The sequence below is a fragment of the Strongylocentrotus purpuratus genome, unplaced genomic scaffold (genome assembly GCF_000002235.5).
Source record: "Strongylocentrotus purpuratus isolate Spur 01 unplaced genomic scaffold, Spur_5.0 spur5_scaffold_15, whole genome shotgun sequence".
Lineage (NCBI taxonomy): Eukaryota > Metazoa > Echinodermata > Echinoidea > Camarodonta > Strongylocentrotidae > Strongylocentrotus > Strongylocentrotus purpuratus.
In genome coordinates this window covers 10,392,880-10,403,431 of record NW_022145600.1, presented here as the reverse complement: position 1 = coordinate 10,403,431, position 10,552 = coordinate 10,392,880, and the positions used below count along the sequence as shown (strand labels likewise).

The 10,552-nt window shown below is 51.8% G+C and overlaps 3 protein-coding genes across 3 annotated transcripts; 2 read left to right on the top strand and 1 right to left on the bottom strand.

Moving 5' to 3' along the window:
• Window positions 1-422: 422 nt before the first annotated feature.
• LOC115924335 lies at window positions 423-2,306 on the bottom strand. Its single transcript, XM_030986472.1, has one exon. The coding sequence runs from the start codon at window positions 2,304-2,306 to the stop codon at window positions 423-425; it is 1,884 nt and encodes a 627-aa protein (XP_030842332.1).
• A 1,220-nt stretch (window positions 2,307-3,526) lies between these two features.
• Window positions 3,527-6,061, top strand: LOC115924334. The gene has a single exon (XM_030986471.1). The coding sequence runs from the start codon at window positions 3,527-3,529 to the stop codon at window positions 6,059-6,061; it is 2,535 nt and encodes an 844-aa protein (XP_030842331.1).
• Window positions 6,062-6,708: 647 nt separating this feature from the next.
• On the top strand, window positions 6,709-9,342 carry LOC105439403. The gene has a single exon (XM_030986470.1). It carries the CDS (start codon window positions 6,709-6,711, stop codon window positions 9,340-9,342), a length of 2,634 nt encoding a protein of 877 aa, XP_030842330.1.
• The last annotated feature ends 1,210 nt before the right edge of the window (window positions 9,343-10,552 follow it).

Below are 10,552 nucleotides of genomic sequence, written 5' to 3'. Positions count from 1 at the left end.
TATCTTTCGGAAGTGAGTATAGTCCTGAAAAGGACTGTAAACCAGAAAGTTGTAGGAGGGATGAGAGGTTTGAGTAGAAGACTGGATTGAGTTGGAGAGTTGAGTAGACGAGTAGAGTTGCAGAGCAGGAGTAGGAGAGTAGACTCGACGTTTCGGACAGGTTGACTGTCCGTCTTCAGGAGTGAGTGTTCGCTAGGCGTGCGGCGGTTCTTATGGCGTGGATGCGGACTTGGGGGAAAGCACTGGGCCGGCGGGCTCGGCAGGTTGGCAGGCAGCTGTCGGTGGTGGCGCGCGGTTGTGTGAATTGGCGGGAAACGAGTGGGCGGCGGTTATGCGGACGTCGTGTGGTGGGTGTCGGCGGGGTAGCGGGGGGGTTGTGTCGGTCGTTGAGTGGGTGTATCGATCGGCGGTGAGGATGGCTATTAGTGGTGTCGGTCTGTGTGTGTTGGTCGGCGGTTTCGGCGTTGGCGTAGGTTGTAGCGAGGTGTGGGCGTGGGCGGTGCTTGTGTGGGTGAAGTGGCTAGTTGAGAACGTGTAGTGCTTGATTGAGTGGGTGTGGTTGGGTGGTTGTAGGTGGTGTCCGGGCTAACGGATGGATGGATTGGTGAAGTGTTGGTGGTTGGCGTGTTGGTTGTGGAGTTGGTTGAAGATTGGTCGGAAGTAGGATGGTGAGGGAGGATTGGGTGCCAGATACTGTTGATGTGAAGGCCTGGGTCTTGGGGTACGGTGTTGTGTTGGTGGATCTCGATGGCTTCTCGGACTCTTCGGGTGTGCCAATGTCGGATGGGGGTGATGAGGTGACTTTTATCCCAGTGAATGTGGTGGAGCTCTTGTTGTGCGTGCTTGACGATGGCTGACTTGTCCCAGTCGCTGCGTCGGTGGTGGGTCTTGTGTTCTTTTAGTCGGGTGTCGAAATCGCGGCCGGTTTCTCCAATGTAGACTTTGCCGCAATCGCAGGGAATCTTGTAGACGCCTGGTTGTTTGTTGGATGGGTGCTTGTCCTTGTGAGAGTGAAGAGTGGAGTAAAGCTTGTGGTTGGATTGGTGTCTGACGAGGATGTTGGCTGAGCGGAGGATGCGTTGTAGTCGGTGTGATGTCTTGCCGATGTAGGGAAGTACGATGGTGGCGGTGGGCTTAGTATCAGGTTGGGTTCCGGTGGTGCTGGTCTTGTGGTAGGGAGCTCGGGTGTTGATTTTCCTTCTTGGGTACTGGTTGATGGAAGTAAGTGCGTGCGTGATGTGCTTGAGTTCTTGCTGGAGATGTGCTTTATCACTAAGTTGGTGGGCTCGTCTGATGAGTGAGTTGGAGACTGATTGGTGGACTGATGGATGGTGGTGAGATCGGAAGTTGAGGTAGCGGTCTGTGTGGGTTGGTTTCCGGTATATTTGGTGCGAGGGGAATCCTGATGGTGTCTTAGTGATGAGTACGTCTAGGAAAGGGATTGAGTTGTCGTGTTCGGTCTCCATGGTGAACTTAATGCTGGGGTGTTGGTTGTTGATGTGGTCGAGGAAATGGTGGAGGTCTGGTGTGCTGTGTGGCCAGATGACGAAGGTGTCGTCGACGTAGCGTAGCCATAGTGAAGGAGACTTGTCGGCGGACTTGAGTGCTTGGTGCTCGAAGTGTTCCATGAAGATGTTGGCGATGATTGGTGAGAGTGGAGATCCCATGGCTGCTCCTTGAAGTTGTTTATAGAAGTTGCTGCGCCACTTGAAAGAGTTGGAGTGGAGGCAGGTGAGAAGGAGGTCGTGGATCTGGTCAGGTGTGAGCTTGGTCCTAGATTCGAGGTCTGGGTCTGAGATGAGGCGTTGTTTGATGATGTCGCATGCTTGGTCTACAGGAACGTTGGTAAATAGAGAGGTGACATCGAAGCTGACGAGTGTGTCGGATGGCTGGATCTTGGTTTTGGAGAGGATGTCGATGAAGTGCTTAGAGTTCGTGACGTGGTGCTGCGTTTGGCCTACGAGTGGTTGTAGAATATTGGCGAGATGACGTGCAGTGTTGTAGCAGGATGATCCTCGGGTAGAGATGATAGGGCGGAGAGGGATAAGCGGCTTATGAATCTTGGGCTGTCCGAAGAGGATGGGTGACTTAGCTGACGAGGATCTGAGTTGAAAGTAGAGTGCCTTGGGTAGTATGTCGGATCTGTGTAGGGTTAAAAGTTGTTGGTTGATCTTCCTTTCGTTGGCCGGGGTTGGGTCCCTCTTGAGTTTGGAGTAGGTTTCCTTATCTTTGAGTAGGTCGCAGATCTTATCTTCGTAAGCCCACCGCCACCGCCACCATCGTACTTCCCTACATCGGCAAGACATCACACCGACTACAACGCATCCTCCGCTCAGCCAACATCCTCGTCAGACACCAATCCAACCACAAGCTTTACTCCACTCTTCACTCTCACAAGGACAAGCACCCATCCAACAAACAACCAGGCGTCTACAAGATTCCCTGCGATTGCGGCAAAGTCTACATTGGAGAAACCGGCCGCGATTTCGACACCCGACTAAAAGAACACAAGACCCACCACCGACGCAGCGACTGGGACAAGTCAGCCATCGTCAAGCACGCACAACAAGAGCTCCACCACATTCACTGGGATAAAAGTCACCTCATCACCCCCATCCGACATTGGCACACCCGAAGAGTCCGAGAAGCCATCGAGATCCACCAACACAACACCGTACCCCAAGACCCAGGCCTTCACATCAACAGTATCTGGCACCCAATCCTCCCTCACCATCCTACTTCCGACCAATCTTCAACCAACTCCACAACCAACACGCCAACCACCAACACTTCACCAATCCATCCATCCGTTAGCCCGGACACCACCTACAACCACCCAACCACACCCACTCAATCAAGCACTACACGTTCTCAACTAGCCACTTCACCCACACAAGCACCGCCCACGCCCACACCTCGCTACAACCTACGCCAACGCCGAAACCGCCGACCAACACACACAGACCGACACCACTAATAGCCATCCTCACCGCCGATCGATACACCCACTCAACGACCGACACAACCCCCCCGCTACCCCGCCGACACCCACCACACGACGTCCGCATAACCGCCGCCCACTCGTTTCCCGCCAATTCACACAACCGCGCGCCACCACCGACAGCTGCCTGCCAACCTGCCGAGCCCGCCGGCCCAGTGCTTTCCCCCAAGTCCGCATCCACGCCATAAGAACCGCCGCACGCCTAGCGAACACTCACTCCTGAAGACGGACAGTCAACCTGTCCGAAACGTCGAGTCTACTCTCCTACTCCTGCTCTGCAACTCTACTCGTCTACTCAACTCTCCAACTCAATCCAGTCTTCTACTCAAACCTCTCATCCCTCCTACAACTTTCTGGTTTACAGTCCTTTTCAGGACTATACTCACTTCCGAAAGATACTCTTCCTTCCAACCTCCACTTTCTCGCCTTTCCATCTCACTTCTATTTTCTATCCACTTTCCTCAGTCCCTCGAGGACTTTACACATGGTGTACCGTAAACCTCTTCCGTGATTATTCATACCACCATGCAAACCTTCAAACATCATCTGATTCAGCTCTACGGGGAGCCTACTCAACTCAGCGTCAGACAACTCCAGCGCGACCTAGTTAAGACAGCCAAGCTCACCAACCACCTAACCTTCCTCAAACGCTGCCGCGACTCCGACACCATCCCTCTAGGCCTTCAACTCAAATCCGCCGTTGACACCCCCAAAGCCCAGCGCATACTACACCAAGCCGGTATTGACCTTACCCGAGAACGCATCGTACACACACGCCACCAACTCCACGATCTCAACACCGCTACCTCTGCTTCTCAGTCCAAGATCAACCAACAACTCAATCCTGATGACCTCAGCAAAGTACAGTCCTTCAACGACCACACCGCCCAACTCGCCTTTCAGACCACCAAACTCAAGCAAATTAGGAAGTTCGACCAATTACGTTCACGCAAGCGCATCTGCACCAACGACCCTCCAACGACTCAACCCATTAAGGACACAGTAGTCAACCTCAGTCAACACAGACTCTCCCAAGCCGAACACAAGGTTCTATCCCTAGGACTCAACTTCGCCGTAGCCCCCAAGAAGATACCATTCTCCAACATCGTGCAACAAGTAGAACCCAAGCTCCGTTTCCTCTCCAAAGCTGCTGCTAACGACATCCGACTCAAAATTACCAACGCTCTCGCCGAAGCTAAGCCACCCAAACCCAACCTATCTAAAGAAGAACGATCCGCTATTCAAGACCTCCGCAAGAACCAATCCATCCACATCCTACAAGCAGACAAGGGAAACGCCACCGTCGTCATGGACCAAGATACATACGAAGATAAGATCTGCGACCTACTCAAAGATAAGGAAACCTACTCCAAACTCAAGAGGGACCCAACCCCGGCCAACGAAAGGAAGATCAACCAACAACTTTTAACCCTACACAGATCCGACATACTACCCAAGGCACTCTACTTTCAACTCAGATCCTCGTCAGCTAAGTCACCCATCCTCTTCGGACAGCCCAAGATTCATAAGCCGCTTATCCCTCTCCGCCCTATCATCTCTACCCGAGGATCATCCTGCTACAACACTGCACGTCATCTCGCCAATATTCTACAACCACTCGTAGGCCAAACGCAGCACCACGTCACGAACTCTAAGCACTTCATCGACATCCTCTCCAAAACCAAGATCCAGCCATCCGACACACTCGTCAGCTTCGATGTCACCTCTCTATTTACCAACGTTCCTGTAGACCAAGCATGCGACATCATCAAACAACGCCTCATCTCAGACCCAGACCTCGAATCTAGGACCAAGCTCACACCTGACCAGATCCACGACCTCCTTCTCACCTGCCTCCACTCCAACTCTTTCAAGTGGCGCAGCAACTTCTATAAACAACTTCAAGGAGCAGCCATGGGATCTCCACTCTCACCAATCATCGCCAACATCTTCATGGAACACTTCGAGCACCAAGCACTCAAGTCCGCCGACAAGTCTCCTTCACTATGGCTACGCTACGTCGACGACACCTTCGTCATCTGGCCACACAGCACACCAGACCTCCACCATTTCCTCGACCACATCAACAACCAACACCCCAGCATTAAGTTCACCATGGAGACCGAACACGACAACTCAATCCCTTTCCTAGACGTACTCATCACTAAGACACCATCAGGATTCCCCTCGCACCAAATATACCGGAAACCAACCCACACAGACCGCTACCTCAACTTCCGATCTCACCACCATCCATCAGTCCACCAATCAGTCTCCAACTCACTCATCAGACGAGCCCACCAACTTAGTGATAAAGCACATCTCCAGCAAGAACTCAAGCACATCACGCACGCACTTACTTCCATCAACCAGTACCCAAGAAGGAAAATCAACACCCGAGCTCCCTACCACAAGACCAGCACCACCGGAACCCAACCTGATACTAAGCCCACCGCCACCATCGTACTTCCCTACATCGGCAAGACATCACACCGACTACAACGCATCCTCCGCTCAGCCAACATCCTCGTCAGACACCAATCCAACCACAAGCTTTACTCCACTCTTCACTCTCACAAGGACAAGCACCCATCCAACAAACAACCAGGCGTCTACAAGATTCCCTGCGATTGCGGCAAAGTCTACATTGGAGAAACCGGCCGCGATTTCGACACCCGACTAAAAGAACACAAGACCCACCACCGACGCAGCGACTGGGACAAGTCAGCCATCGTCAAGCACGCACAACAAGAGCTCCACCACATTCACTGGGATAAAAGTCACCTCATCACCCCATCCGACATTGGCACACCCGAAGAGTCCGAGAAGCCATCGAGATCCACCAACACAACACCGTACCCCAAGACCCAGGCCTTCACATCAACAGTATCTGGCACCCAATCCTCCCTCACCATCCTACTTCCGACCAATCTTCAACCAACTCCACAACCAACACGCCAACCACCAACACTTCACCAATCCATCCATCCGTTAGCCCGGACACCACCTACAACCACCCAACCACACCCACTCAATCAAGCACTACACGTTCTCAACTAGCCACTTCACCCACACAAGCACCGCCCACGCCCACACCTCGCTACAACCTACGCCAACGCCGAAACCGCCGACCAACACACACAGACCGACACCACTAATAGCCATCCTCACCGCCGATCGATACACCCACTCAACGACCGACACAACCCCCCCGCTACCCCGCCGACACCCACCACACGACGTCCGCATAACCGCCGCCCACTCGTTTCCCGCCAATTCACACAACCGCGCGCCACCACCGACAGCTGCCTGCCAACCTGCCGAGCCCGCCGGCCCAGTGCTTTCCCCCAAGTCCGCATCCACGCCATAAGAACCGCCGCACGCCTAGCGAACACTCACTCCTGAAGACGGACAGTCAACCTGTCCGAAACGTCGAGTCTACTCTCCTACTCCTGCTCTGCAACTCTACTCGTCTACTCAACTCTCCAACTCAATCCAGTCTTCTACTCAAACCTCTCATCCCTCCTACAACTTTCTGGTTTACAGTCCTTTTCAGGACTATACTCACTTCCGAAAGATACTCTTCCTTCCAACCTCCACTTTCTCGCCTTTCCATCTCACTTCTATTTTCTATCCACTTTCCTCAGTCCCTCGAGGACTTTACACATGGTGTACCGTAAACCTCTTCCGTGATTATTCATACCACCATGCAAACCTTCAAACATCATCTGATTCAGCTCTACGGGGAGCCTACTCAACTCAGCGTCAGACAACTCCAGCGCGACCTAGTTAAGACAGCCAAGCTCACCAACCACCTAACCTTCCTCAAACGCTGCCGCGACTCCGACACCATCCCTCTAGGCCTTCAACTCAAATCCGCCGTTGACACCCCCAAAGCCCAGCGCATACTACACCAAGCCGGTATTGACCTTACCCGAGAACGCATCGTACACACACGCCACCAACTCCACGATCTCAACACCGCTACCTCTGCTTCTCAGTCCAAGATCAACCAACAACTCAATCCTGATGACCTCAGCAAAGTACAGTCCTTCAACGACCACACCGCCCAACTCGCCTTTCAGACCACCAAACTCAAGCAAATTAGGAAGTTCGACCAATTACGTTCACGCAAGCGCATCTGCACCAACGACCCTCCAACGACTCAACCCATTAAGGACACAGTAGTCAACCTCAGTCAACACAGACTCTCCCAAGCCGAACACAAGGTTCTATCCCTAGGACTCAACTTCGCCGTAGCCCCCAAGAAGATACCATTCTCCAACATCGTGCAACAAGTAGAACCCAAGCTCCGTTTCCTCTCCAAAGCTGCTGCTAACGACATCCGACTCAAAATTACCAACGCTCTCGCCGAAGCTAAGCCACCCAAACCCAACCTATCTAAAGAAGAACGATCCGCTATTCAAGACCTCCGCAAGAACCAATCCATCCACATCCTACAAGCAGACAAGGGAAACGCCACCGTCGTCATGGACCAAGATACATACGAAGATAAGATCTGCGACCTACTCAAAGATAAGGAAACCTACTCCAAACTCAAGAGGGACCCAACCCCGGCCAACGAAAGGAAGATCAACCAACAACTTTTAACCCTACACAGATCCGACATACTACCCAAGGCACTCTACTTTCAACTCAGATCCTCGTCAGCTAAGTCACCCATCCTCTTCGGACAGCCCAAGATTCATAAGCCGCTTATCCCTCTCCGCCCTATCATCTCTACCCGAGGATCATCCTGCTACAACACTGCACGTCATCTCGCCAATATTCTACAACCACTCGTAGGCCAAACGCAGCACCACGTCACGAACTCTAAGCACTTCATCGACATCCTCTCCAAAACCAAGATCCAGCCATCCGACACACTCGTCAGCTTCGATGTCACCTCTCTATTTACCAACGTTCCTGTAGACCAAGCATGCGACATCATCAAACAACGCCTCATCTCAGACCCAGACCTCGAATCTAGGACCAAGCTCACACCTGACCAGATCCACGACCTCCTTCTCACCTGCCTCCACTCCAACTCTTTCAAGTGGCGCAGCAACTTCTATAAACAACTTCAAGGAGCAGCCATGGGATCTCCACTCTCACCAATCATCGCCAACATCTTCATGGAACACTTCGAGCACCAAGCACTCAAGTCCGCCGACAAGTCTCCTTCACTATGGCTACGCTACGTCGACGACACCTTCGTCATCTGGCCACACAGCACACCAGACCTCCACCATTTCCTCGACCACATCAACAACCAACACCCCAGCATTAAGTTCACCATGGAGACCGAACACGACAACTCAATCCCTTTCCTAGACGTACTCATCACTAAGACACCATCAGGATTCCCCTCGCACCAAATATACCGGAAACCAACCCACACAGACCGCTACCTCAACTTCCGATCTCACCACCATCCATCAGTCCACCAATCAGTCTCCAACTCACTCATCAGACGAGCCCACCAACTTAGTGATAAAGCACATCTCCAGCAAGAACTCAAGCACATCACGCACGCACTTACTTCCATCAACCAGTACCCAAGAAGGAAAATCAACACCCGAGCTCCCTACCACAAGACCAGCACCACCGGAACCCAACCTGATACTAAGCCCACCGCCACCATCGTACTTCCCTACATCGGCAAGACATCACACCGACTACAACGCATCCTCCGCTCAGCCAACATCCTCGTCAGACACCAATCCAACCACAAGCTTTACTCCACTCTTCACTCTCACAAGGACAAGCACCCATCCAACAAACAACCAGGCGTCTACAAGATTCCCTGCGATTGCGGCAAAGTCTACATTGGAGAAACCGGCCGCGATTTCGACACCCGACTAAAAGAACACAAGACCCACCACCGACGCAGCGACTGGGACAAGTCAGCCATCGTCAAGCACGCACAACAAGAGCTCCACCACATTCACTGGGATAAAAGTCACCTCATCACCCCCATCCGACATTGGCACACCCGAAGAGTCCGAGAAGCCATCGAGATCCACCAACACAACACCGTACCCCAAGACCCAGGCCTTCACATCAACAGTATCTGGCACCCAATCCTCCCTCACCATCCTACTTCCGACCAATCTTCAACCAACTCCACAACCAACACGCCAACCACCAACACTTCACCAATCCATCCATCCGTTAGCCCGGACACCACCTACAACCACCCAACCACACCCACTCAATCAAGCACTACACGTTCTCAACTAGCCACTTCACCCACACAAGCACCGCCCACGCCCACACCTCGCTACAACCTACGCCAACGCCGAAACCGCCGACCAACACACACAGACCGACACCACTAATAGCCATCCTCACCGCCGATCGATACACCCACTCAACGACCGACACAACCCCCCCGCTACCCCGCCGACACCCACCACACGACGTCCGCATAACCGCCGCCCACTCGTTTCCCGCCAATTCACACAACCGCGCGCCACCACCGACAGCTGCCTGCCAACCTGCCGAGCCCGCCGGCCCAGTGCTTTCCCCCAAGTCCGCATCCACGCCATAAGAACCGCCGCACGCCTAGCGAACACTCACTCCTGAAGACGGACAGTCAACCTGTCCGAAACGTCGAGTCTACTCTCCTACTCCTGCTCTGCAACTCTACTCGTCTACTCAACTCTCCAACTCAATCCAGTCTTCTACTCAAACCTCTCATCCCTCCTACAACTTTCTGGTTTACAGTCCTTTTCAGGACTATACTCACTTCCGAAAGATACTCTTCCTTCCAACCTCCACTTTCTCGCCTTTCCATCTCACTTCTATTTTCTATCCACTTTCCTCAGTCCCTCGAGGACTTTACACATGGTGTACCGTAAACCTCTTCCGTGATTATTCATACCACCATGCAAACCTTCAAACATCATCTATTGTTTCTTTGTTTAAAGGTAAAGACCAGTATTGGAAACGCCCCAATTTCAAAAAATGAAATGGAAGCTCTCATTACCAATCATGTGAAAGAGTATGTTTTGACTAATATATGATGATAAAAATTTTGCCGAGAAACCGCCTACTAATTGATATATTTGGTAAATTAGTTTATCTATTGGTGTGTGAGAGATAAACACACGTGTCGAATAGTCCCATATACATCTTTCTGTGTACAGTGCTTGTAACTTTACAAAGACTGGGCCAAATTTCGTATCATTTTGATGATTCCAGAACCTTGCAGTACACACCAACTTATATGAGCTGATCAACCTTTTCTGATAGATTCCACAACGTTTCTTTCACAATGCAATTGCATGACCAGAACTGGTCTTTATCTTAAGAATACAACTTCTGCACCACAAGATTTGCATAAATCATTTTGTCCAAGAAACAATGGTATGCTACTGTCCATTGACATGCACATACATTGTATACAAGGTGTTTAATCTCTAAGATTACACAACCAGTCTGGAATAGCAGACTAGTACCCTGAAAAGCAATAACAATCTTAGCAGACATTAATTAATCATATTTGCAAAGTCTGGAAAAGTTCCTTGGATGAAAACAGTGGTCCCG

Excerpts from the sequence above, each read along its gene's own strand:
- LOC115924335 (XM_030986472.1), bottom strand. The coding sequence starts at position 2,306 with ATGTCTTGCCGATGTAGGGAAGTACGATGGTGGCGGTGGCGGTGGGCT.
- LOC115924334 (XM_030986471.1), top strand. The coding sequence starts at position 3,527 with ATGCAAACCTTCAAACATCATCTGATTCAGCTCTACGGGGAGCCTACT.
- LOC105439403 (XM_030986470.1), top strand. The coding sequence starts at position 6,709 with ATGCAAACCTTCAAACATCATCTGATTCAGCTCTACGGGGAGCCTACT.